A 27,550-nucleotide genomic window follows, 5' to 3' on the forward strand; every position below is an offset into this window, starting at 1 on the left:
GCTCAGTGGGTTAAGCCGCTGCCTTTGGCTCGGGTCATGATCTCAGGGTCCTGGGATCGAGTCCCGCATCGGGCTCTCTGCTCAGCGGGGAGCTTGCTTCCTCCTCTCTCTCTCTCTCTGCCTGCCTCTCTGCCTACTTGTGATCTCTCTCTGTCAAATAAATGAATAAAATCTTTTAAAAAAAAAAGATATTTTGGAGAATGCTTTATAGATGATTTATTTTTTACTTTAACTTTCTTTTCATGGTAAGATTTTTATTCAAGGGGCACCTGGGTGACTTAGTCATTTGAGCATCTGACTCTTGATTTCAGCTCAGGTCATGATGTTAAAATTATTTTTAACACTTAATAATTTCCCTTTCCTTTCTAAAGAAGAAAAAGCTTCTCCTTAGAGAATATCATCTAAAAATGTTGTGAGATCGAGCCCCACCGGTGGTTGCATTCTCAGCTTGGAATCAGCTTGGGATTCTCTTCCTTTCCTTTTGCCCTCCCCCTTCTCGTGCATGCTCTTGGGCTCTCTTTCTCTTTCTCTCTCTCTAAAAATAAATACACAAAATCTTCTTAAAAATAAATAAATATTATATGACAGGACTAGTAGAAGTAAACACAACTAGTACCCAGATCTTGTTTTCTAAGTGCTATTCCTTTTTATTTTTTTATTTTTTAAAGATTTTATCTATTTGACAGAGAGAGAGAAATCAAGGCCGTAACCCACTGAGCCACCCAGGCGCCCCAAAGTGCTATTCCTTTTTAAAAGGAACCTGGTTCTCATTGGAGGAATGGTTGATTCTAGGTCTGGAGCAGAGAAAGAACAAAGTATGGAGTATACACATGCACTTAATTTATTTCTGTATTGTTTATACTGGTAAATAATAAGTAATAGAAAGTAAGGCAGTGCTCAAAAATATCAAGAGAACATGGAAGGCATTTTGAATTGGTGACCACTGACCTCATATGGGACAGTGTGAGCCTCAGAATGAATGGTAATAATAATGGATTATGTTGAGTAGAAGATGAAAATTTGTGAGCCCACGATTATAGTCCAAAAATTATTATTGGTTTTTTTTAAGATTTTATTTGTTTATTTGACAGATATCACAAGTAGGTCAGGAGGGAGGGAGAGAGAGAGGAGGAAGCAGGCTCCCCATGGAGCAGAGGAGCCTGATGTGGGGCTCAATCCCAGGACCCTGGGATCATGACCTGAGCTGAAGGCAGAGGCTTTAACCCACTGAGCCACCCAGGTGCCCCCCAAAATTATATTTAACACTTAATAATTTCCCTTTCCTTTCTAGAGAAGGAAAAGCTTCTCCTTAGAGAATATCATCTAAAAAATGTAGAAATAACACTGAATTAGAAAAGCCACCATTTTATCAGCATATTCTATAGTCACTGGGTGAAAGATTATTGTAGAACAGGATATTCACACAATTTCAAAACATCGTGTCACAGACACTTTATTTGAAAGGAGAGAAGATACTTTTTTATTTTAAAGGTACCCGGTGAACACCAACATAACCAAGAGATCAAACATATCATTAGTATGGGACAGACTGACATCACGTGCCTCCCACTATGAATAAAGTACCGAAGACCCAACATTATATATAGCGTTCTGTCAAAAATGTTTAACCTGACTTTAATGGGGAAACAATCCTACAAATCCAAAGAAAAGGGCATTCCACCACATAATTGGCCTGGACTCTTCAAAAGTGTTAATTTCAGGGAATGACAAAGAGCAGGGAAAGGCTTTGTGTTAAGAGAGACTAGACTGAAGAACTTAGTATGTATGTGAAACAACATAGTAACAGCATCATAACTGCATGTAGCCTGTGACCCTTGACTGGATCTTAGACTGAAAAAAGATACGTAAGACAATATTTTACCAGTTTGGGAAACTTGAATATATACTTATATATCAGATAGAAAGTATTTCATCAGTATTTTCTGAAGCATGAACTTGTAATGTGGTGACATGGGAGACAAGCCTTATATTTAGGAGATGCACACTGAAATACTTAGGGATGAACTATTTACAAATAACTTTCCAGTAGTTCAGCCAAAATGAAAGTTTGTGTGTGTGTGTTTGTATATAGGTGAAAAGGAAAGCAAACATGTCCTATTCTGACAGTTGGTGAATTAGGTGCGTTTAGGTGTCTTCACTATATCTCACAATTTTTCTGTAGGTTTGAAATTTCTCTAGAAATTGAAAAAATTAATAACTGATCACCTTGCCCCCTATTTATTTCACTCATTCTTCTCCTTATTCCCCCCATTTAGGTTAATCAGTCCCTCCATGCAGCAGGAACGGTGAAATCTCTCACATCTCCATGCGCACATTCAGTTAGCATGTTTGGGTTACTTTCTTGGTGCGCAGATTAAAGGAGACGCTTCCCCTCTTCCTGGTTTAATGTGTAATGCCTAATCAACAACTTTCATTCCTCATTTTGCAGTGTTTTAATCCATTCTTTCAGTAAATTGCTCTGCTGGTAGAGAAGATTTGTCAGCTCATTTCAGTCAGAATTCCTTCAGTTTGGCAAACATCTACTAACCCACTACGTTCCACACCCTCTGCTGTGTAAGCAGTTGGCAACTTTCAAAATTGTGAATGATAGAGGGATTTTTTTTTAATGGCTCCCCAAAGGAGTGTGAAATATTCATAAACTTTTGTAAATATCAAACTGGCAAGTAGACTTTTCCAGGAAGTAAAAAATTAGAGCAACTTAATATTTATATGTCCAGACATCCTCTCCTTGTTCCAGTTTTGTGCAGTTAAACTTAAAGATTTGAATACATCAGGGGAGGGAAGTTAAGTATTTTTAAAATGCTTCTCAGAGGGTGCCTGGGTGGCTCAGTGGGTTAAGCTGCTGCCTTCGGCTCAGGTCATGATCTCAGGGTCCTGGGATCGAGTCCCACATCGGGCTCTCTGCTCAGCAGGGAGCCTGCTTCCCTCTCTCTCTCTCTCTCTGCCTGCCTCTCTATCTACTTGTGATCTCTGTCTGTCAAATAAATAAATAAATGATCTTTCAAAAAAAAAAAAAAAAAAAGCTTCTCAGTGAAGAAACACATTGTCAGTAGTATTTATTGTATTTTTTATGTACTGATAGTGACTCACCCTGTACAAACCATAATTTTAAAAAGCCCACCTAACTTTTTAAAAATATTATTAAAATTTTGCCATATTAGATTTTAGAATATATTTATAATGCCATAGAGCTCTGATTCTTTAAAGTTAATTGTAAAATTATATTTTGACTTGAATAGAAAACAGTGACTGTTTTGGTCCCTTGTCCTTGCCCAGATATTTGATTCCCAATTATGATATGCTCTTTGCAGAGAATTGTAATTTACTATATACTCTTTTTTTTTTTAAATGTTTAGGAACATACAGTTATGAAAAGAGGGAAATATATCTATTATCCCTGTGGAAATACTCATCGGATGCTTTCCTCTTGACATCCAACCATTATTTCAGTAGAGTTTCCAAAAGTAACTTAACCATCCAGACTCCCAGGACAATTTCCTTTCCCTATTTCTGTATCATGAGCACAATATAAATGTAAATTCTTTTGGTTACTCATGCTCTTCATTTTATCCTTTCCTTTGCTTTAACATCTACTCTTCTTTTGAAATAGCTCTCAACTATATGCTTTACTCTTTAGTTGGCTTTTCACTACCCAGATTCAGACTTTTTTGCATTTTACATTTCCTTTCATTTTTCTGAATATTTGAATATATTAACCAGGGGAAAGTCATTGTGGGCAGAGGGAATGCCATCAATAAAGGCACCAGGGTTCTGGGTGGAACAGAACGTGAGAGGCAAGGTGGCTGATGACTCAGACGCCGTGGACGGCTGTGTGGAAGAGGTGAAGTCACAGGGGTGGCCTAGGAGTGAGGACACTGGTTTGAGAAGTGACATTTTTAAAATTATAACCCTGTAGAGAAAAAATAATGAATACTGTTTTTCTGAAAATAAATAAATTGGGAAAAAAAATTATAACCCTGTAGAGGCCACTGTCTTTTCATTTCCTTTTATATTCTGAGCACCTAGCATAGTTTCTGGTTCGTAGAAGGAGTTCTGTTAATGTTGGTTGGCTCAATGACTCAAGGATCCAGCAGGTTTTCATTTTCCAAAGTTTTTTCTGGCAACAACATGGGGTATGAATTGAAAGGTTGTGTCCCTGGAAGCCACAGACCCAGTACATCCACTCAATCAGATGAAAAATCATAAGAATCAGCCAAGGCAGTGCCTTCTGCAGTTGAAAGGCAGGGAATAAATTAAACAGTTGAAGAAAAAAAAAAAAGAATTTAGTGACTCAATGGTCCTCAGAATTGAAGATGTCTAATTTATCACGAGAAATAGGTTTGTTGAAATTAAAATATAAGGTACAGTATTATAATGAATTACTTGTATCATTAATATACTTTTCAGGGATTTTCATGGATTTGTAAAGATTATATTGTTTTCCTCATTCTGTAAATATTCTTTTGTTATTTTTTAATATTAAATATTACTAATTTATTACTAAGGGATATATTTTAAGAAAATTAAACCTAAATTTTATTTAACCTAGGACATACCAGAAGATATTCGTAAGAATTTAGTAGAAGAGCTGCCTCAACCACGAAAAGTACCCAGACGTCTAGATGAGTACACACAGGAAGAAATAGAGGCTTTCCCAAGACTGTGGTCTCCGTAAGTCTTTTCTCTTTCCTTTATTTTTTCTTTTTTTTAAAGCTCAGTTTAGTATCCCATCTGTTTCCTTAACCAAATGAAAAGATCTTGAAGATGGGAAGAGTGAACTTTTTTTTTTTTTTACTCCTTTGGATACTCTTTCCATATTCTACCTGTGAATAAATTCTAGATTTTGATATTAGAACCAAAAAGTCTCTAAGTCTTAAAACCTTGCTATGTACATGCAAGGGTGTTCATAAGTGCCTATAAATTGTCAGATATTTTGTGTGGGATGACAATACTTGGATTGATTATGGTCTCTTAGAATCATAAATCATTATATTACCTAAAACAGAGTGATTCTCCATTTTCCAGATTGCGTCACTAAACTTGAGAATATCATCTAATGAAAAGTCATCAATTCTGGATAATTAATAGTCTTGATTCAAATAGAAAAACAAAATAACAGACACTTCTTGGTATCCTCTATGCAGTTTCCTCTGAGTTCCGGGAAGCTGCTTCGTGTTGACGTACTGCCTCCCTTCTAATTGCTTCCAGGTTTCCTTATCTGGCCTACCAGGGTCTTCTTGACCTGGCTCCTCTCTGTCCCTGAAGCTTGAGTTCTTTCCACTTGACTAGTCTAACAATAGCAGCCTTTGAAGATTGTCGACCTTTTCGCACAATTTAATTCTTCCTTGTCTTTGTTTTGCATTATTTCGCCTAAAACAACATGTCCCTCCCCCATGCTCTGAAATAACTCTCACTCATTCTTTAGACCTTAGTTCAGATCCCACCACCTTTAAGAAGCCTTGTGTAAACATCAGGACCAGACTAAAGCGCCTGGCCATCTTCTGCCACAGCACCTGCTGTGTAACTCTGTCATTACCATGGTCAGCTCGTGAGGGGCAGAGGCTGCGTCTAGTTCATCACTGCGTCCTCAGTGCGTAGAACAGTACTTCATCTGATGGGTCTCGGGTACATTTACAGAATTTATACAGTAGAATAAAAAGGGAACCACACATCCTTGTTGTTGGATCTACAATGGGCATCTTGTCTTCTCCTAAACGCTACCCTCTGTGCTATAAAGTATACTTACTGTACACTTTCCTTTTCATTTACTGCATTTATTCTAATGTAATTAAGTACCTGTGTGATTTTTTTTTTAATGTCTTTTTCTAATTAGATTCTATGGGGGAACTCCAGGTTGTCTTATTTACCTGAGCATAACATCTGGCACATTCAGTAGGCATTCAGCAAATAATTATTGAATAAATAAATGAAGAAAGCAGGTTTCCTGATATCAGCTTTTATAAATGACATTAGGAAAGAACCTCTAGAAGATACGAAGTGACAGTAGTAAAATACTCCAATTTAATACTAGTCCTTTATGCTAGAATCATTGAAATTGATTGGCTTTAAAAACACTTTATTACTTTTGTTTCTGTTCACTGTATCATCTGAATTATCAATTTTCAGTTGACAGTAAATGAGTGATTAACAGACTCTTTATGAAAAATTGAAAAACCCAATTTTATAATGTCTGATGATATCCATACCAGCTAGTTATCAGGATACATCCTCGTGATAAATACTTTTCTCTAAAATAAAGAAGTACATTTTCTATCGCTCCTTAGGTTCTGGTTTTCATTGCTTGACAATGAGCAGAACTATACATTATATGACATGACTTGAGTCTAACAACTAAGTTTAGTTAGGGTGATTTTCTCCTTCTTTTGACCTTTATAGATACTTACTTAATAATTTGCCTTCTTTTCAAAACCCAGGAGTCTATTTTAATTCTTTTTATTTAAATTCATTTTTTAATCCAGATTATGTAGTGACTTATTTATTTATTTATATTTATTTATTTTTTAAAGATTTTATTTATTTATTTGACAGAGGTCACAAGTAGGCAGAGAGATGGGGCAGGGGGTGGGAAGCAGGCTCCCCGCTGAGCAGAGAGCCTGATACGGCGGGGCTCAATCCCAGGACTCTGGGATCATGACCTGAGCCAAAGGCAGAGGCTTAACCCACTGAGCCATCCAGGCGCCCCTATAGTGACTTATTTAGATAAATCAGTAGTTTCTGAAAATAAAAGGTTTTACCGTTTGTTTTCCATGCTATGATCTTTACAGTTCTTCCCGCTTTGGCATCTGAGAGATGAGACTTCTGTACTTGGATAAATTCTGTACTTTTAGAAAAATAATTTTGATTTAACTTATTCTTAGAGATTTACATAGTCATTTATTGCAGATATATTCAATGTGCCTTTTCCTACTTAAACTACATAGAACTTTTATTTACATTTATAACTGAACCTACGTATATGAACATTTTTCTAGGAAGACAAGCATTTATAACTTCTTTTAAAGAGATGTACAAATTGAAATTAATCTCTAATTTATGAAAAACATTACTAGCTTAAATTTACCACCCTGGAATCTTTAAATTACTAAGAATTCACATAATATAGACTTTAAACTCAAGCATTCAATTAAAAATTCACTTGCACTTTGGGGAAGTTAAAAGGTATTAAATGGGGGCTCCTGGGTGGCTCAGGCAGTTTGGTGTCTGCCGTTGGCTCAGGCCGTGATCTCAGGGTCCTGGGATCGACCTCGCGTCCAGCTCCCTGCTAGAGGGGAGTCTGCTGCTTCCTCTCTCTTTACCCCTTACCCTGGTTGTGCTTTCTCTCTCTCAAGTAAATAAATTCTTTAAAAAATATGTATAAATAGAAAGTATTAAATGTTTGGGGCGCTTGGATGGCTCAATTAACTGTCCAACTCTTGATTTACGCTTAGGTCATGATCTCAGATCATGAGATTTAGTCCCACAACGGGCTCTGCCCTCAGCAGGGCCTCCGCTTGAGCTTTTCTCTTTCCCTTTGCCCCTCCCCTTGCTCTTGTGCTCTCTCACTAAATAAATAAATAAATCTTTTTTTTAAAAAGTGTTAAATGTTCATTGTAGAAACTATGCATAAGATGCAAAATTAAGGGAGTAAATAATCTCACTTTAGTTAACTAATTTTGGTGTGTTAGCTTCCACTGTTTCTTTGTGTTTGTGTATCTATGCCTTTTTTTTTTTCATTAAAAAGGAAATGTAGGCACAGAAAGAAAAATAACTTGACTAAGACTGCATGATTGTTAAGTGGTAGGTTAGGGATTCAAGCCTAAGGTCATGATCCTGGGTCATGGTCCTAACCACTCTGCCTGAGTACCTCTTGTAGCATCTTGGTTAAGTATACTTAAGTCATATGTAGTTCTCAGATAGTTTGCTTTATAAAGTTACATCCTAAAAATGTATTTGACGTAGTCTTTGGGTTTTGGTAGTTTACCAGGCTGTATGAAATTCTGGAAGTCCTAAGAATGTCATACCTGATTTTTTTATAGAAACACCATAAATGAATTTATATTCCTAACCAAAGGGGATATGTGGTACCTTTATTTTTTTTTAATCTAGAAATACTAAAGGTGTTATTAATCAGATATGTGACCAAATAGATTATGCATTCGGAGTTGTGTATCATGAATAAAGAGCACTGATGAAACTGCTCATTTCACGAAGTGATTCCTGGCTCATTTAAAACAAATCAGAAGATGACTAAGTGCCTTTATTATATTAATGGAATTAGGAAGGGCTTTTCTGTAATTATTTTTAAGGAGACTTTTAGAGAAACTTAGAGAAACCTGATGAATTTTTAGTAACTACTGTGGAGATGTATTTTCCTGCCCTTTCTTTTCATCCCAGATTTCTCTCTGACAGGAATATGCATTAAGGCACCAGGCTTTCCTTTGGGCTTTTTAAAAATATGATCCTTCCTTACAGGTAGCCATATAACTTCCCCAGATGATAATGTGGTATATATTTACGTATTACAATTTAGATGGTCAGGGCTGTCTAATAGAATTTCCCACGTGATGAAAAAACTCTATATCTGAGCTATCAATACAGTAGCTCCTGGCCACACATGGGTGTTGAGTACTTACACTGTGGCTGGTGTGACTGAGAAACTGCAGTAAAAAAATAAATAAATAAATAAAATACTTTTATCTTATGTAATTTTAATTAAGTTTCATTAGCCCCATGTGGCTACTGACCCCTTTAGTGAATGTTGCCATTTTAGTTGTTTACCATTTCATAAAGTTCTAGTATTAAATATTACAGACATTAGAGTAAAAATGAAAATACCTAACACACTATGCAGGGCTATCCATTGAAATTGGGATTTCTCATTACTGGTAGATTTGCTTTCATGAGAAAAATGTTTTTTTTTTCTTTTTTCTCCTTTTGGAGAAGGAGGCTACTTAAAATACACTCTCATTCCACCCAAAATAGCTAAGCCAACAATATAATCTTCCTTTGGAATGTAGTCTTTGGAATTTAGTCAAGATAGATCTGATGGTGAATCTGCAGAGACTTGACTGAAACAGATGTACCTGGATTGCACCTAAGTCAGCAGACACAAAACTAGCTTGCTTTGGTTTTTGTTTCCCTAGTAATAAAATTTTAAATGGGTTTATGGTATAGAAATGTACATTTTTAAATTGGAACTATTATTAGCTTTTGGTCAAATGTAAGTTTATTAGCTTTTCTAGTAGAAACTAAAGCTTTTGAGCAATGATCAAAGAGTGATGATAGTCAAAACTAAGCCTTGAACCCTTTAGGTGATTGACAAAGTTTTTTTAATCTTAATTGAAAGCTCCATTTTTGGGATTTCATTTAAATTAAATCATTTACAAAAGTCTCTGAGGCCTAATTTCCATTTATGTAGATTTTCTTATGCTAGTTGTGTAGCCATTTTTAAAACAATGTTAGACAAGAAGGAAAGAAACTGATATTTATGAGAAAACAACTTTTTTTAATAACTGAAAGTCATTTTCTTTTATGAGAAGTATTGCCTATAAACCTCACTTCTTAAATTAGTCGATATGCTTGGTGTATTAGTTTTTTTATAGCTCGTACGTACATATATAGATTGTGTTAGAATAGGTTACGAAGTTATTTTTTGTTTCTCAAAGGTACAAAAATAAACGTGTGGTCGCCATGTGCAAGTGATAGTTGGAGGGTGTGCACTTAGAATTTGTTTGTCAAAGAAAAAGAAACAGCACTGTTTTTTCTTCACAATTCATTTCCCTGGGTTGTAGCTTTCAGATGGTCAACTTACTTTAAAGCTGTCAATAATTATTTCCATAATCATTGTGGTTTTGCCAACACATTACAAAACCACAGTAATCATAGAAATTATAATGCTGTCACTGTAATGGAAACTTTTCATTATGTAGGGTAAAAATAAAACTTGGATCATTTTAAATTTTTTTATTTTCATTTTTACAAAATTCTGTAGGAGAGCTTTTCTTAGGACAAATAAGGTATGTGGAAAATTTCATGTTGAGTTGCTTCACATAGTGCACAGAGTGAGTGGTGAAACAATACCAAAAAGAAATACATTTTTGTGTTCCTCACTCATTAAGTCTGTAATGCTTTCTTTTAAGCAAAACCCTCACCTTTGTATAGAAACTAAGTATGGAAAGTTCAGCATCACTAAATCTTGAAAAGAGATGTTTATAAGAAAACCCACGTCCCCAGCGTTTCACGTCCTCTACAGAGTGTGCTGTCGGAAGTGCGCCTACAAAGAAGAGGGTGGCAGGGATGGAAGGGCAGGGATAGGAAGACAGTCGTGATTGGCCCTGAATTGTCTCTGCTGAAAGCAGGATTCGGTTTGGCGTGTTTCCTGGGTGATGCCTCCAGCACTGTGGAAGGAGCACAGGTGCGGGGACATTAGCCCTGGAAAAGGACCGTGGTGAGCATCGTGTATAATTTAGTCTGTAGCTCTAGAAGAGAGCAGTGATTTAAATTTATACGTGCCCTCCCATAGGAAACGTATGAATTCGAAAAATCTCCAGATTTTCAATTGTATTTAAATTAATACCCAGAAAACAATATTTTTACCTATGCTTCTTTTATGAAAGTGCTTCACATCAGAGGCTATATTTAAAGACCATAAAGAAGGATTTTTACCTTTTCAAAACCCATAAGGAATTGGGATCTGGACATCTTCAAGATTTTCCATAATTTTATGCTAGTCTGGTCATATGGCATTTTCCTACAAGATTTAACTTAATTTGCTGCTCTTCGCAGACAGAAGTTATTAGCCGGACTTGAGGAACAGGGTTACATTCCAATTTTCCCATTATTTCAACCAGCTCAGCACTGGCAAAAACTGTATACCTCAGTATTTCCAGTGCTGAATTTTGCTCAAATTAGACATTCTAAACTTTACTGTTCTTTTGGATATGAACAGATTAGGACTAAAAAGAATCTCTACTTGAGCAACCAAACCGTTTTTCCAAGCCAATAGAGCTTATGACTTAAAAATGATAATTGAATGTAAAAGCAATTCCTATTTATTTTAGCTGAAAAAAAGCAGTAAGTAGATTAAAAAAATTTAACAGTCCTATTAATTTTGGTTTTTGTTTGTTTGTTTTTTAAAGCACAGTTGAGCTTTTTTCTAATCAGGATGTGGTGCATGGTACAGTGCCTGGAGAAATGAGGATAAAGGCACCATTATTCTGCCTCACAATTTCCTGTATGGCTGACATCTTCAGTTCAAAGAATTTTAGTTCAAGGAATATGCGATGTCACCAGATTTCCTCTCATTGTTTACTCTAAATAGTTTCACCAGTACAATGGAAATTACTTAAAACTCAATCAAACTGACCTTTTATTGTTCTTAGGATTACTCTACTGTCTAAATATTCTTGTTTAAATATTTTGTTGGAATAAGCATTATATTGACGAATATTATTTATGAGTGAAAAGACATAAGACTCAAGGGAGAATAAGATATTTTTGAGATTTATTACACTTAAGTTACACAAAATTTCATGGATTCACAACTGGAATTCAAATTTTTTTTCTTCTGAAAAATAAATTATTTTAATGGGACAAATAATATTAAGTATCTAACTGAAACATCACATAAACTATGTGTTTTATAGCTTTATATTTCATTTTGTTCACAAACCTAATGGATTTCTCTTATCATTTTACAATGAAAACTGAAGTCTCCCTAAAGATTTTTCCTGAAGTCAAAAGATAAATTCTCTTACGGGAATGTCCCCATTTTCAGGATCATTCAAATGTGTTGGCCTCTGTCATTTTTTGTCAAGAATTTGAATCTCTGAATTCCTGAGAGGTACTTGTTTCATTTTAATGAGTGGCTGTATTTTACCTGTTTGATTTAGTGAGTGGCTGACAACATTTTGAATAGAGATGTCAGTGGTAAAGGATTTTCTATAGAAAAGAGAGAATTTTGTGAGAGGTGGTATGATTTTAACGTTCAAGTTTCTGAGCAATCACAAGTACCATAGAATACTTGCTCCGACAGCCCTTATTTAAGTTCTGTTTCCTCTTTCAAAAAAGTGATTTTTTTTTTCAAGCTATAGTGTTTGAAGGCAGTTTTCTGCTAGTAGCAAGAATTCAGTACAAAATGAATTACTGCTGGAGAACATTTAGTAGCTATCTAATTTTAGCACAGTTTAGAAAATGAATTAAGGAAAGTCTTCTGTTGGCTAATTCTTTGAAGATTCATTACTCTCCCAAATTACCCTACATGTATATATGTAAGCTTGACACTTTTAGCTTTCATCTCAGAAGTCAAAGTGTACGTGTGTGTGTGTGTGTGTGTAACTGTGTGTGACTGTATGTGCATCTCCCTCTGTGGGAAACTGCATGGTCTAAAGACAGGACTTTGTCTTGCTTGATGTTGTGTTCCCAGTGCCCACAGCTAGACGTGACACTCAGTAATCTTTGTTGAATGAATAAAGGAGTGGAATCTGATCTTCCTGAAAGAGGAATTGACTTAATTCATTACGTATGGTAAATTCTTATTTTGGTCTTTGCTTCTTTCTTAAAGGTAGCTTAACAGTTACAGCTAAAATAGAAATTTTCCTTAAAAGTCTGTGCTTTAGTGTAACTCTGATATATTTAATTTTGGATACTTTGTATTACATATATAAAGAAAAGGTTATGGTAATTTTATTAAAATATAACTTATTTCTGTCAAGAAAAACATTTCTATAAAAATCAATAGAGATTACCTTTCTATAACAGCATTTGAAATGTCTCTTCAAAGATTTCCTGAGAATTATTTTAGAATACTCTTATTTACAAAAACATTAACCTTACATAAGACTATCTTTTATTTTAAAACTTCATGATTTTTTATTTGCACTGAAACAGCGACAAATAATTAAGGCAAAGAAATACAGAATATAAATTTGCTCATCATCCTTCTAGCAAAGGATTAAGCTATTTAACTTCATTAAAGTTTCAAACAACATTTAAACATCCATACTATGAAAAGCAATATACTAGATGCTAGGTGTCTTCCTTTTAATAATAATTTAATCTAGTAACTACATTGACTACAATTTAATCTTTCTTTGATGATAGATACCAAAAGGATATCCAACCTCAGTACCTGTTACCATAATTTAAAATTACTTAACTATTGCATCAGAAAAGCATAAAACTGTCTATTAATAAAGTCCTCTCCTGGGTAAAGAACTACAAAGGATACTGTATAGCAAATGAAATCAGCTCTAGCTAAGGAAGAAGTGTGTTACCTTTTCTTAGGCACAGCATGGTTTTGGAAATTTACTTTATTTGCTCCTTCAGCATCTTCAAATAGTCATCCCCTCTGTCTTATAAGTAGCTCTGTGTGCATGGCCTACGTTCACCTTATAGACTTGCTAAGTCACCCTGTGGTCCATGGACCAGCATTGCATTACGTGGGAACTTGTGGAAATGTAGAATCGTGAGCCCCTCTACAGATTAACTGAGCATTTTTACAAGAGCCCAGGCGATGTGTATGCCCACTGAAGTTGGAGGGGCACTCAGGTAAACAGACCTCCCCTCCCTTTCTTATCTTGGATTTCTTTTAGTGGGAGAAGGTAAGCGGTATAAATGCATTATATGCGTGCCTGGCCTTGCGTGTATGTATGTGTGTGTGCGTGCGTGCATGTGGAAAAATAAAACCGTATTTAGTGTAAAAACCTCACTTTCCCCACAACGGTACCTCCTGAACTCCATGTAAAATCATTAATTGCCTCCAGTAGGAGTTGATGTTTCTGGCTATGCCAACATCTGAAGTACCCTTGGCCATGATACTGTTTTCCCTTCCTGGAAGCAGATCAGCCTTCCGTAAAAGATCCTGATTAGTTTCCATTAAAAAAAGGAAAGGATGAGTTTGTAAAACAAAGCGGCATTGTCAAGGCAGTGACTGTACTGTAATGACAGGTATCTTACAGGTGTCTGCTTTTTGGTGGGCCCAGTGCTAATTGCTGCAAGCTTAAGCTCAGTTACAAGGGGACCCTGCTTTCAAACAAACCAGCAGCCCACCAGAAGTCAGAATGAAATGGTACATGCAAGTACTTGGAGTCAGAAGGTCTGCACTAGGTCCTTATCATCCACTTCCTAGCTGTGTGTCCTTAGGCTACTTACCAGCTTCTCTGAGCCTCAGTATTATGAACTATAAAATGGCATTGATAAAAGTATCTTTTTCACAACAGAATAAAATGAGATAATGTGTTTGAAGTGGTTAGTACACTTCATGGCTTATTAACCTTCAGCACATCTTACGTAAGTAACATTTATTTACATAAATAAAGGCATGATCTCAGGGTCGTGGGATCGAGTCCCGCATCGGGCTCTCTGCTCAGCGGGGAGCCTGCTTCCTCCTCTCTCTCTCTGCCTGCCTCTCTGCCTACTTGTGATCTCTCTCTGTCAAATGGATAAATTAAATCTTTAAAAAAAAAATACCTTAAAATAAAGGCAAGTATAATTTGAGAAACACTGTAACAGAAGTATGCTTGATATCCTCTGGCAATTTTACAAAGAGGAGCCCGAAGTCAGAAAGGGAGGTTGTGGAGGGCTACCCAGCTGATGTGATTTTTAAGGTGGATTTTGAAGGATTAGTCAAGTCTACCAGGCAGAAGGACGCTCAAGTACCCAAGTCGAGAGGTGTGAAAGTTTTAATCTGGGCGGTAGCAAGTAGTGTAATGGGACCAGAATGTAAAGGAAAGGGATGTAGAAGGAATAACTCAGAAATGTTAGCTGAGGCCGTGCATGGAGGGGTAGATACTGGTTTCCATGGTGTTTGACTAGTGACAAAGCAGTGGAGGACTCCTGAAGATTTTTTAGGCAGAGCCACTTGATATGCAGAAGTGGGATGAAAAAGAAGGAATCTGTGGTAGAGACTCTGACATGTCTTTCTCCTAAACTCCACCTCCTAATTGCTAGTGCTTGTCATGTCCAAATCTTATCATATTCAAAACCAAGGTCCTTCCCTTCCAGTCTGTTCCTCTGCCTGTATTCCCTATCCTGAAAAAATCAGCAACATTGCCATTCACAGAGGTCTTCAAGCTGAAGGGAAGAATCCAGATCCATCCCTGAATCCTCATTTTCTAGCAGTTTCTTCTTCCTCCCTCTCCCTGGCCCCTTTCCTCTTCCTGTCCCTTCCTACCCTCCCCACCAACGTGGTACTTTTATGCCTCTTAAATCCTGAACCAGCGCTTTCTACCCACTCATCACTGCTACAGCCCCAACACAGCCCTCTTCTTGATCCTCCTCACTTCCCACCAGAAAATCTTCTGGAAACAGATTGCGGCCTTGTTAGCCCCCTTTAGCTTTCCGGTCACTGCCTACTACGTACTCTTTATATCACAGATTACACCCTTCACACACATTTCCAATTTTATTTGTAAATCCCACTAAAAGGTGTTTTTGTCATCTCATTGCTACTTATTAAATTAACCTTTGGTGTGGAAACAACTAGACTGTGACTAAGCACGTGGAGGGTTCTTGAGTGGAGTCGCAGCGACTTCTTGTCAGGACCTCAGCTTCGAAGATTCCTTTCTGGTGGCCTCATCACCACCCGCTCGTCATAATCACATGAACCAGCTCGACAGCAGAATGGTTTCTTGACGTGTGCTGGCGTCGTTGGGAACTGCTCCCACCGAACTGAGTGACAAGCCAAAGATGAGAAGGATGCGTTTCGGAGCCACATTCGCCCTCGGACCACACTGCAGTTTCCCAGACTTCAGATGCAGTTTTTACATTTGGAAAGAGACTTCAGAAACGGTGACAAAATTCTGCAGTTTCTCCTCTAGTCGTTACAGAACGGCTGATACGGTGAAGCGTATTTGGCTGGTTTCCCAGATCAGAGCCTTGTTCCTCAGAGTTCAATACTAACTTGAAATTGTAATGTCGTTTATTTACTCAGCCACTAGACTTGGTCTTCATAGCTGAGCTGTCTGGTATCTTGTGCGTATTCTGTTGAAGAAAACATGCTGTGAGTGGAGAACGGGACTAGATAAGCTATTTCAGGGCAAACAGAGTTTATCTACTTTTTAAAGGAATTCAAACTATCATATTTTTACAGCTGTTTCAAAAACATCTAGTTTACTGGTTACAAACTTCCTTCTGAAAGTCCCATGTGAGCTCAACACCTACAAACACACCTATGGAAAAGATAAAAGGACACTTTAACATTTTTCACATCTTGTAATTTCCCGTTTTTAAATCAGAACAGCGGAGAAAATGAAAAAGTGTTTTTTGTTTTAATTTACTGCTGGAAGTAACTTTCAAGGATGGTTAATCCTATAAATGCATGAATGAGGAAAAGACCAGTTATGTGTATGTAATTAAAATATCAGAGGCCTTGTGTTTATACATTTGTGTATGTATCATAATGAAAACTACATTTTGCCTGATAATATAAATAGGGATATTACTCATTCAGAAATTGCCTTGATTAGGTAAATCCATATGCTGATATGGATTTTTAATGATCATAGCAGTCCTTTCCGTCAAAAGGTCTTTAAAAAAGTATGTATTTAAAGAAGGAACAGAAATTGAATTCAAGTTTTTAAATACTGCCTTCATGCACAGGCACAAGGCAGCTTATATTTATACTCTCAAAAGAGCTTGGGAATTGTCGCTTCATGATGATTTGACTCTAGTGGTTTTCACCAAAAATCTACTATTTGTAGAGAAATTCTCAATGAACAGTTTACTTTCATTTTAAATTGAAAACTAGTCTTCTTCATCAGGCAGGAGAAAATGATTTCACAGAGAAAGACTTGTTGATTTTGTCTTTCAGACCTGAAGATTATCGACTCTAGAAGAATGACGATGGCAGGAAAGAGCCACGCGGTGACGGCAGCTTCTTCCCGAGGAGTCTCCGGAGCTGCAGGCAGAGTGCGGCCGCCGCTGCGTTTGGACGAGGAACTGGACATGGGCGCTGAAAGCTTATGGAGAAGGCTCTGGAGGTGATGCTCCTTAATAGGAAATTGCAATAAAATACATTATTTTATAGAATTATTTTATTATATAGTCCAATTTGAATTGCTGTAAGGGATGCTAAGAATAAAACTGCTTACTTGTGTAACTGTTCAGGTTTTCATTTAACGAAAACACCCGTCCTGGGTAGCAGTGCAGGTCGAGTTGCCGGCAAGTGCCCGTCCGTGCGGATTCCCTCAAGTTCAGCCATCGCTGTGCTGCCCCGCACCCGGGGACGCAGCCCCACCTCCGCTCTTCCGTGCGGCGAGGACTGTGTCTAACCTCCCACGGTACATTCATCCTTCCAGCTCAGAAGCCTAAGGTTTGCGCTGAGGGGTTTACAAAGTGCAGTCATCTTTTTTCCATGTAGCTTCTTGGTTTCCAGGACGCCAAATAAACTATGGCCTGTCTGCTCCCTGGAGATCTCACTGCCTGCCTGTGGTGCCGCCTGCAGACCCCTGCACGATGCCCCCGTATCTTCTCCTCTTGGCTCCGGCTCACTTCTGTGCTGGACACTTCGATTGGACTGCTGAGATAAATAGCCCTCACAGACTCTCTTCATTAGGAATTAAGATGCCAAACCATTGTATTTGGGCATTTTTGTGGGAGTTTGTTTTTGTTTTTGTTTTTTCTTCCCTTATCGTAGCCAATCAAAGAGTGAATTTCACACCACTTTTCCCATTCATTCAGCAAACACATATTTGCCAGGCACAGTGCTAGGTGTCGGGAAAACAGAAATCACGTGTTTCTTCCCCCAGCACCTCTTGCCCCACCAAAGAGCATACAGTCTCCTGCAGAGTGGCAAAGGAGCTTTAGAGCGACTTGTCAATAAGTGCACTTGGGTGTCAGAGACGCAGAGGTAAACTACGTACAAGCTGAGATGTAAGAATGTGTAGGGGAAAATTCAGTAACTTTTAGAAGAGGAAGTATTGCTAGTAAGCACCTGCAGACGTTCAAACACAACAGCTTTATGTAAATTCATTTAATCCATACGGCAACCCTATAATGTACACAGCGTAATCCTCCCCGTTTAAAACCAGAGATGCCGAAGTAGCGACAAGTTACGCGACTTGGCCAAGGTCACAGACGTGAACTGCTCAGTGGTCATCAGGATTTGAGCCCAGGCAGTCTGGTTCACAAGCCCATGGACTTAGCCGCTGCCAGCTGAGATAATGAGTGTTTGTTTCCGTCTCACAAAGTCTGTAGTAAAGCAAGCCTAACCTGGTACAGGTCGACAGCTCCCATTCGCAGGGAAGTGGCAGTTCTATTTTAAACTTTTGGACCAAAAAAGAAGCCTCCTCCCTTCGTGATGTGGTAAGGGTAGGTGTGAGTCAGTATGAAACAAGCCTCCAGCTCCTGATGCAGTAGCTTTAATAGAGAGGAGCTGTATAACCTGAACACCCGAAACAATGACTGGTACATGTTCCTTGGCTGAGAAAGGCTCACTGAGGAAAGCCCTGGTTTCTGACAAAGCCGCAGGGTTTGAAGAGAGGAGAGCAGAGCCACGTGCTCTACAATAACATTGAGCCCAGTCCTCATCACGTTCAGTAAGAAGATGGACACTGACCGCCATAAACCTCACTCTCACTTACTGTGGGAGAGCCCGTTTGGTGGGGGAGGGGCCACCTGACCCTACAGAACCATCTAGAACTAAACCAAGGCTATGTTGGACTGAGTGGCTCCTCCTTAGCATTAGGAGCTAACTCCATTTTGCTTACGGAGAGAAGCAGAGCGGGAGGCTTTTGCACTTGGTAAATGGCCTTCCGAAGCCGACTCTATTAGGCCTTCCACTGCCTGCCCTTTTGCCATTGCCCGAGAGTTTATAACAGCCTGACCTGTGCATGTACTAAGAGAGCACAGCCACAGCAGCCAAACAGAAATCACAGCTCGCTGTAGGGGACCCATTAACCTCCGCCAGGGAGACAAGCCGGACCACTGCAATCCCACGGGCTCCCATTGAAGTTATGACTGAAATGAATAGAAGAAACAAAAGAAAGCATTAAAAAATAAGAGTTCTTACAGAAAAAGAAGGAAACCGTAATTATTTCAAGAGTCCTATGGGAAGGAAAAGAAAGCTGATAGATAAAATAGATTAGATAGGGGCGCCTGGGTGGCTCAGTGGGTTAAGCCTTTGCCTTTGGCTCTGGTCATGATCTCAGGTTCCTGGGATCGAGCCCCGCATCGGGCTCTCTGCTCAGCAGGGAGCCTGCTTCCCTCCCCCCCCACCTCTCTCTGCCTCTCTGCCTATTTGTGATCTCTCTGTCAAATAAATAAATCTTTAAAAAATATATATAGATATAATGGCTATGTGTAATGTGCAAATAGGTGCAGATAAGGAATCAAATGACTAAAACCAAAATTATATTGGTTCATATGCAGTTTTGGACTATTAGCCAACACCAGGTAAACGTGAAAAACACCACCCAGCTGCGCGTAATGAGCTGTGGGAGAATAATACAAAACACCTCCCTCAGTTTGGCCCAAGTGCATTGCCTGCTGTATTTTCTCAGTAAAACACAAGGAGGCGTCCTGACCATTAGCAGCAGAGGAAAAGCCTTATGGATTGCAAAGGATTGCAAAGCTCTGAAATCAGACTGTGCCATTGCAGTAGGCAGTCAGCCTTAAGCCAGCACAACGACAAACATAGGAGACAACACTGAAAACAAAAGAAGAGCGTAATCTTAACTTCCCAAGAGTCACCTGTTTTCCAGGCAACTGAAAACTGAAAAGCGCTCATTTGCTGTGGGTTGCAGATGACCCCAAATCTGAGGCAGCATGAGAGCACTTTGTGTCATCTCATCTCATGTGGGGCCACACAAACAGCTTCTTTATGAGAGGCAGAAACTAACAAAATGATAAAAATTGGATTTCTGTTTGAAGCTTATGCAGAGGAACAAAAGCGGGGCCAACAAGCCACAGCCATGTACCTCCGGTATCCCATTTCCTTCAAAAAACCTGAATCTTCCTTTTACTTATTTTCCATAGTTCAAAAGTTACAACCCCTCACTATCAACACGTCCACTAAGCAAACTTCCTGTCTTGTCAAAACAACATTCTATATTTACTACAATGGTTATTAGAAACTATGTTTAAAATTATGGTAGTTTTCTTGAGACGGTACAAGTTCTGAACTTTCTGCCCCAGACCCTTTTTCCCATAAGCCCTGTTATTTTTGGAGTGCAAAATTCCGCCATTCAAGGATTATTTTTTTAGGAACGCATACACCACATTATAGGGCAGACGGCTGTACTTACTGTAATCTCTGGTTTGGCACCTCCTTCTGCCAGGCCGACTTTCGCAGGGTCCTAAGAGGTCACACTCTCCAACCCCAACAGAAGTGGCCACATGGCAGATACCGTGCTCAAGTCTGGTGCCATCCCCTAGTCAAGTCTGAGCCTGAGTAGGGAGCACCTCCCGTGAGGTGCCTCTCTTATAGGCACAATGGTGCTCTTACCACAGCCTGCCCTCCCCTCCAGGCGGGGGCCGTCTCCGGGATTCGATCAGCACCTCGCAGGTGGGCCAACATAACACTAGGTTCTACAGCACGCCTTTTAAAGGCATCGGTTCTACAGCAGGGCTTTTAAAGGCACCAGAACGCAATCCTTTTCTTCCCTGTCCTAATTGCTACTCCAAATTTACAAAGTGAATGCGAAGAACTGGGACCCGTAGGACACATCCTGTCCCTTGGTGTGGACAGGCGGGGCCATGTGCTGAGCCAGAGGCGAGGGTTGTGGTCACAAAGAAATGCTGCCATCTTTAAAGATAATTGCAGGGCCACCTGGGTGGCTCAGTGGGTTAAGCCTCTGCCTTCGGCTCAGGTCATGATCTCAGGGTTCTGGGATCGAGTCCTGCCTCGGGCTCTCTGTTCAGCAGGGAGCCTGCTTCCTCCTCTCTCTCTGCCTGCCTCTCTGCCTACTTGTGATCTCTGTCTGTCAAATAAATAAATAAAATCTTTAAAAAAGAAATGATTTCAAAGCAGCATTTTGTTTTACTTGTAAGGTTTAATTTAAATGAAGGAAGGTTAAAAAAATGCATACAGACTGCCGTGATCAGATTCCCAGCATAGTTCCTTCCTCCTCCGTCGTGAATTCCCTGCTAGCTGCATTCAGACACCATCCCTATGCTTGTGCCCCATCTTTTTTTCCCTCTCTGCTGCATTTGTTTTCTGACCTCCTGGAGAAGGGGCTTAGTACCACATGTAGCCAAGAGCAACATTAACTGTCCACGTCCCTCCTGGCTGAAAACTTCCTGGCGGAACAGGTAGCAAGGTCTGAATCTGCAAAGCCTTCGAGTCCCAGGAGGGGTTGTGCTGCCAAGCTCCACAATGCTGAGTTTGAATTGGACAGAACCCTCCTTAAGAAGGTAGGCTCTTTCCAAGACAGACATGAAGGCTACATTTCAACTTAAACAGGCCCTTACAGAGAAATGGTATTTTTCTCTCGGTCCAAAAATCTGAAATAAGAGAGTTGAATAGTTTTGCAGCATCGCGACTGCTTGGGGCTTCACCTTAGAAGAATGGAAATCTGAGACCAGCTACTGGTAAAACAGACGGGGGCCCCACCCGCATCCCAACTTCTAGTGGGCTGGCAGCCAAGAAGTTTTCGGATACATTTTCCACACGAAGACAGCACAAACAGGACCTCAGAAGGAGACACGCATTTGTATCCACGCCATTTGGTCCACGAGAAACCCTTTGATTTCAAACAGATCTTTATTTCAAGGCTTAACTTTGCTTTTACTGCCCTCACTTTCAAGTCCAAAGTTAATACTCACTGAAGCCTTGCAAACAGAGGTTGCTAGAAGACCCTACTGTTTCAAGTGCGACCCCCGTGCTTTCTGGGCTGCTGCTTCAGGGCTCCAGCCCGTGAGCTTACATTGAACTGCTCAGAATCACACTCTGGAATGAGGGTGCCATCCGACACCTTCCTTCGCAATCACAAAACTAAAAGGGGTCTTGGTATTTGGAGAAAATTGTGAGCATAATGTAAACAACTGTCTGACTTTTTGGCAAATTCACAAAATCCAAATAAAATATTTTTACAACTTGTGAAGAAAATATGGCCTGTTATTTCATTATTATGCACCGTTACCAGCACCATGTATATGTAGGGGCAGTAAATCATGGAGAAACGTGCATGTGTGTATCCTCCAGAAAATTGGACCCTGAAGTCTAAACTTTGGAAATGGCCATTCATCAGCTGGCTCTCGGGTCTAGATTAACAAAGGATCAGCTGCTGTATTTCATTCAGTCATTCAAACAGTATTTATGTTCCGGAAACTATTCTAGGTGTTTGAAATAGATATGGGAATAAGTTTCCTGCTCTCATAGTATGCTATTGTGATTTATAACAAGAAATGTATATATTTGGTCTGTTTCTGGCACAGAGCTAAAACTCTTGGAATTTCCTGACTGAGCAGAGTAGTAAAGATGTGTTTTGTTATGTTAATGAGATGACTTTGGGCTCCCACCTAAGGATGGGCACCGGTTACCAGGAGAACCAGACACATAAGTAGAGGATTGGACCCGCCAGTCCCACCCTGACCTCCAGGGAAGAAAGAGGGACTGGAGGTTGAGTAAATCACCAATGGCCAGTGAGTTCATTAGTGGTGCCTCTGTAAAAAAGTCTCCGTAAACCCCAAAAGGCCAGGGCTCTGAGAGCTTCCAGATTGGTGAATCAGAATACAGCCACAGGTCGACATGCCGGGCCCCAATCTTCATGGGGACAGAAGATCTTCTGTTTGGGACCTGACCCGATGTGTCACTTTATCCAACTGTTGATTCGTATGCTTTTAATACACTCTCTAATAAGCTGGTGATCCCGAGAGTCAACTGGCTGCCTGAGTTCTGTGAGCCACTTACCAAAGCAATCAAACCCAAGGAGGGAGGTGTGGGAACCTCTGATTTATAGCCAGGCAGGAGGCACAGATGACAATGCAGATTTGTCATTGGGATGGAGTGGGGGACTGAGCCCTTAGCCTACAGGATCTGTCTCCAGGTCAACAGCGTCAGAACCGAGTTGAATCTGTAGAACGCGATCAGGGTCCACAGAGAAGGGAGTTCATTACTTGAGGTGTTCAAGAAAAAGCACATGTTGGAATCAGTGTCAGTTTCACACTGGCCTCTTGTACTCTAGTGAAGGGATGTGGAGAGCGGACGGATACATGACCTAGAGAGAGGTTATAGACAAGTCATATTCGTAGGTGGTAAGTATGAGATCTCTCGGCTATCGACAGAGCCCTTTTGCAGAATACCACTCCAAAGCGATCATCAGCTTTTTCTCCTCTCACACATGTGCAAGTCGGCTGGAGTCCGGATCTGTTGCACACGTCTCTGGCCATCCTTGGGCCAGTGGCTCCCCGAGGCATGAGGCACGTTCTCATGGTGAAAGGCAGAAACACAAGAAAGCAAGCCTACCATGCAAGCAAATGTCAGACCCCTGCTGGTGCGATGTGCGGAGACATCCAGTGCGTGTCGTGCTTGTGTCTCGTGCTGGCTAATACCTCCCAAGGCAAAGTCGAGGGACTGGGAGGTATTTTGCTACGTTGGAGATAGAGGAACTGGGTGGGGAAGTGGATATTTTATATATTTATATTTTATATACAATTTACCCAAAGTGCAAAGGGAAGAAAATGTTGGATTCTGTGGTTTTTAAGACAGAGCCAGCAGGATTTTTGACAGATTGAAAGAGTCGGAAGGAAAGAGGTGATCCACTCTGCCCCTTTACCCAAACCTCAGCACTCGCCTGCGGCTTCCCTCACCCCAGAATGCCAAGACGGTGAAATAAAGAGGAAAAGGAAACAAACTTGAGTCTTCTTTTTTTTTTTTTTTAAGATTTTATTTATTTATTTGACAGACAGAGATCACAAGTAGGCAGAGAGGCAGGCAGAGAGAGAGGGGGAAGCAGTTTCCCTGCTGAACAGGGAGCCCCATGTGGAGCTCGATCCCAGAACCCTGGGATCATGACCTGAAGTGGAGGCAGAGGCTTTAACTCACTGAGCCACCCAGGTGCCCTCAAACTTGAGTCTTCTTAAGGGAGTGAAAAAATATATATATATGGTTTTCTTGACCCTGCTTTTGTACCACACCCTCTCCTATTTCTTTGCTCCTTTTTGCACCAAGACTCATTCAAAGAGTGGGATATAGTTGCTATCCTGTTTCTTTTAGTCCCTTTTTCTCTTCAATTTTCTCAAACTTTTGCCTTTGACGTTCTACCAAAATTCCTTCTTGAAGGTTTCAAATGATCTCCACACTTCCTATTTATCTCAGAATTAAAGCCAACATTTATACCTCGGCCCATAGGCCAATATGTAATCTGGCCCCCAGTGGCCACTCCCATCTTACCTCCTGCAATTCTTCCGCTCCTTCTGCGTGGTCATGCTAACTTCCTCAGTGCTTCTGGAATACTTCAGGCATCTTATTACCGAGAGCCCCTATGCGCTCGCCATTCCCACTGCCAGGAAGTCTCTTCCTTCAGATCTACCCCCCAGGCTTACTCCTCTCCGTTCTTCAGGACTCTGCTCAAATGTCAGTACTCGTGAAGTCTACTCTGACCACCATATTTGACTCTCAGTTCCTTCCATCCTCTTACCTTTACTTTTCCATAACCCATTCTTCCTATGTGTGTGTCATTTACTTCCTTATGAGGTTTATTATTTATTTTCTGTCATTCTCACTAGAATACAAGCTCAAATGAGAGCGCGAGTTTTGTGTGTCACTCTTGCGTGCACATTCCATTGTGCTTGAAATATGCCAGGGAGATACCGTTGTTGTGCCATAAACACATTCCTATAGTTCAAATGTACATAGTAACTTGGGCAAATCGCAGTGGTTCCTGACCTGTCTCCCGGACTCACATTTCTACCCTCACACTACATACCCCTTCTGCTCACCCGTGGCTTAGCCAGACTTGGGGCGGATAGTTCTGCGAGTTCAGACTCAGCCCTGCTGGCAGCATCCTATCTCATGAGTATGCTAGAAACTTCTTTCTGTCTCATAGTACTGTCATGCAAAGACAGTCCCCGAAGTTAGGAGTTAATACCCCCCAAACCAAGGCTCAACCCGTGGGACATAGGGAGTCAGAGGAGGAAAGCTTCAGCCTCCCGCCCTTTGGAGACAGTTCTAAAAAGTGGTCTTCCACTCCTCAAAGGACATGAAGGAACAGAATCCCCATAGCCTACAATGGTGACCCTGGCTACATATCTTTATATTGGCTTTCCCTGTTCCCTGTCTCATTTGCCCTGCTCTTCATTGCTTGCTCCTGAGATCATCTCCCAAATAATCTACCTGCTCCGAAAACTTTGTTTCATCCAAAAGAACCCGAGCCAACACATACCAATATCCATCCTCACATTGAAGCCAAATAGATACTTCTAACATAGAGGTCCCAAACCAAACTAATTTGGCGAGTCCCTACCACCTGGCCTAAAATCCACACACCTTATAATGCCTATAAGGCTCTCTCAGATTTTTGTAAACCCATCTCTCCACGCTCATCTCCATCTACTTCTGTTGTAGGACTTTGCATTTCAGTCCTTCTTAACCATCGGTAATTGCCAAACAAGCATATCCTCACGTCTCTATGCCATGGAATAAACTCTCTTCAACTCTCCTCTACCAATCCTATTTCCACCAATGCTCATACCTCTGTTCTTTCCAGGCATTCTTAAGTATTTCTTCTCCCTTGCTATCTCTGCCCCCATGTAATATATCCACCATAACCATTGTCTTATTGTGTTGTAACTGTTTCTTGCTCCATTGGTGAGTTGAGCTTACTGAAGCAGAGAGTGTCTTTTCTCTTGTGTATCCCAGCATCTAACACAGTGTGTGGCTCATGGAATCCCCCAAAAGAGTGTCTGGCACATAATAAACCCATGGCCTATAATAAATATTTGTGGCATGAGTAACGGCAACTATATTAGCCACGGTAAGGCTAGCTAATGTAATACACACACACACATTTCTGGGCTGTTGTTACTCTATAAAATTTTATTTCTTGGTCATGTAACAATGTAATGCAGATGTTCCTAATCAGTCGCTGGCCTTCCACAAAGTCATTCTGGAACCCAAACACCTTCCATCTTATGACTCCTGCCTCCTAAAGGGCCTTGGAGTCCTCTGCATTCAGGTAGCAAATGGAAAAAAAGCAAGTAGACAACATACACACACATCTTAACTCCCTTGACTCAGAAGTCACATATACATTTCATTGGTTGAGAACATGTTATATAGCCACACTGAGGGGGGTCTGGGCAATAAAAAATCTACTTCGTACTCAAGAAGAAGAGAATGAAGTTTTGGCAGAAGCTAGCCAGTGTCTAACACAGAAGTCAATAGGAAATAATTGGTACACTCAATATAAGTGTCTCTTTGGTGATACTAGAGTCAGGAAGGTAAGAAATCTTGACCTTAATCAGTTAAGGAAAAAATGTGTGGACAAGAAGTCCAAGATGATATAATCCTTAACAAGTAACAAAGCAGGTGACTGCTTCCAGATACACTTGCCTTTGCTGTAGTTAGGCCTTGCTTTGATAGGAACAAAAATTCAAAAACCAAGTAAATGTCAAGATTCAAAAATGGTGTCCAAGCCATGGTCTTCCTGGTAAGCATAAACGTCATTATTCCGCTGTCTAGAAATATGATGATAGAAGCCATTAGCCTATTTCCACACTGCCAGGCTGCTGGGTTCATGGTCCGTTAGATCACTCCCCATCCTTGAACGCTATCTTTAGCCATGCAGGTATATTTACAATTCCTTTGGAAAACACCCAGATACAGAATGGCAGATATTTCAGGAAAAAAAAAAGTAAACCTTCCCAAACCTGTAGAATGTGGACAGAAGTTTCCTGCTCCCTGCACAACCAGTTTTTGAGTTTCATCTGTTTTCTTTCCAGCTTTTCTGTTGCTCTCTCAGTCACGAGAGAGGTGGCTCTGTCCTGGTTAGATAAAACACGTTCACACTTGACAATGGAATAGAACCCGTTGGCTGTGCTCCAAGGATATGAGCAGGCAGCCAGTGGACAACGGAGATTTAGTTAGCAAGCCCTCTACCAGGGGTATCCAAATAGGATAGCTGGAACGTGCGAAAAAAGAATTCGGTTTGTGAAGTCTAACCTGTCGGCTCCAGACTTGCCAGTTCACAGGTATTCTATGAGCAGGATGTGAGAAAGGACAGGTAGAGTGAAAACACGGGCATTTTCTAAGAACTGATCTCTCTTCAATACATCTAGTCATTAACACATCCAAATAAAAATGATTCCTCACAGTGAAAGCTGAGCTGGTTAATGATTTTGTGACATGGTTTTTAGTGCATAACAGGGATACAATTTCATCAGGATTCACTGATTTGGGCCAGATGACAGGAGAATGAAAAATGGAGATAAATGTCTTCAGTAATTATACTTTGCTGTTGGGCTCACTTAGTTTTGCTCTGTTACCAACAACATTCATTTTAGATCTGGAAAAAAAAAAAGGTACGTTTACTTCCCTGGATTTCATTATAAAACTTATTTTAGCTTAAGTTAATGAAGCTGAATTTCACCA

General features: G+C 40.0%; 1 protein-coding gene across 1 annotated transcript in view; it reads left to right on the top strand.

Annotated features, from left to right (window-relative positions):
* Window positions 1–17,119, top strand: part of MRPL13 (mitochondrial ribosomal protein L13) — a 48,874-nt gene extending 31,755 nt beyond the window's left edge. The window contains exons 6-7 of the mRNA XM_044245030.1: window positions 4,571–4,692; window positions 16,832–17,119. Of these exons, the coding sequence (XP_044100965.1) occupies window positions 4,571–4,692; window positions 16,832–16,853 (144 nt within the window). The 3' untranslated portion in view covers window positions 16,854–17,119. The remainder of the gene's footprint in view (window positions 1–4,570; window positions 4,693–16,831) is intronic.
* The last annotated feature ends 10,431 nt before the right edge of the window (window positions 17,120–27,550 follow it).

Source organism: Neovison vison, chromosome 4, assembly GCF_020171115.1.
Source record: "Neovison vison isolate M4711 chromosome 4, ASM_NN_V1, whole genome shotgun sequence".
Taxonomy (NCBI): domain Eukaryota; kingdom Metazoa; phylum Chordata; class Mammalia; order Carnivora; family Mustelidae; genus Neogale; species Neogale vison.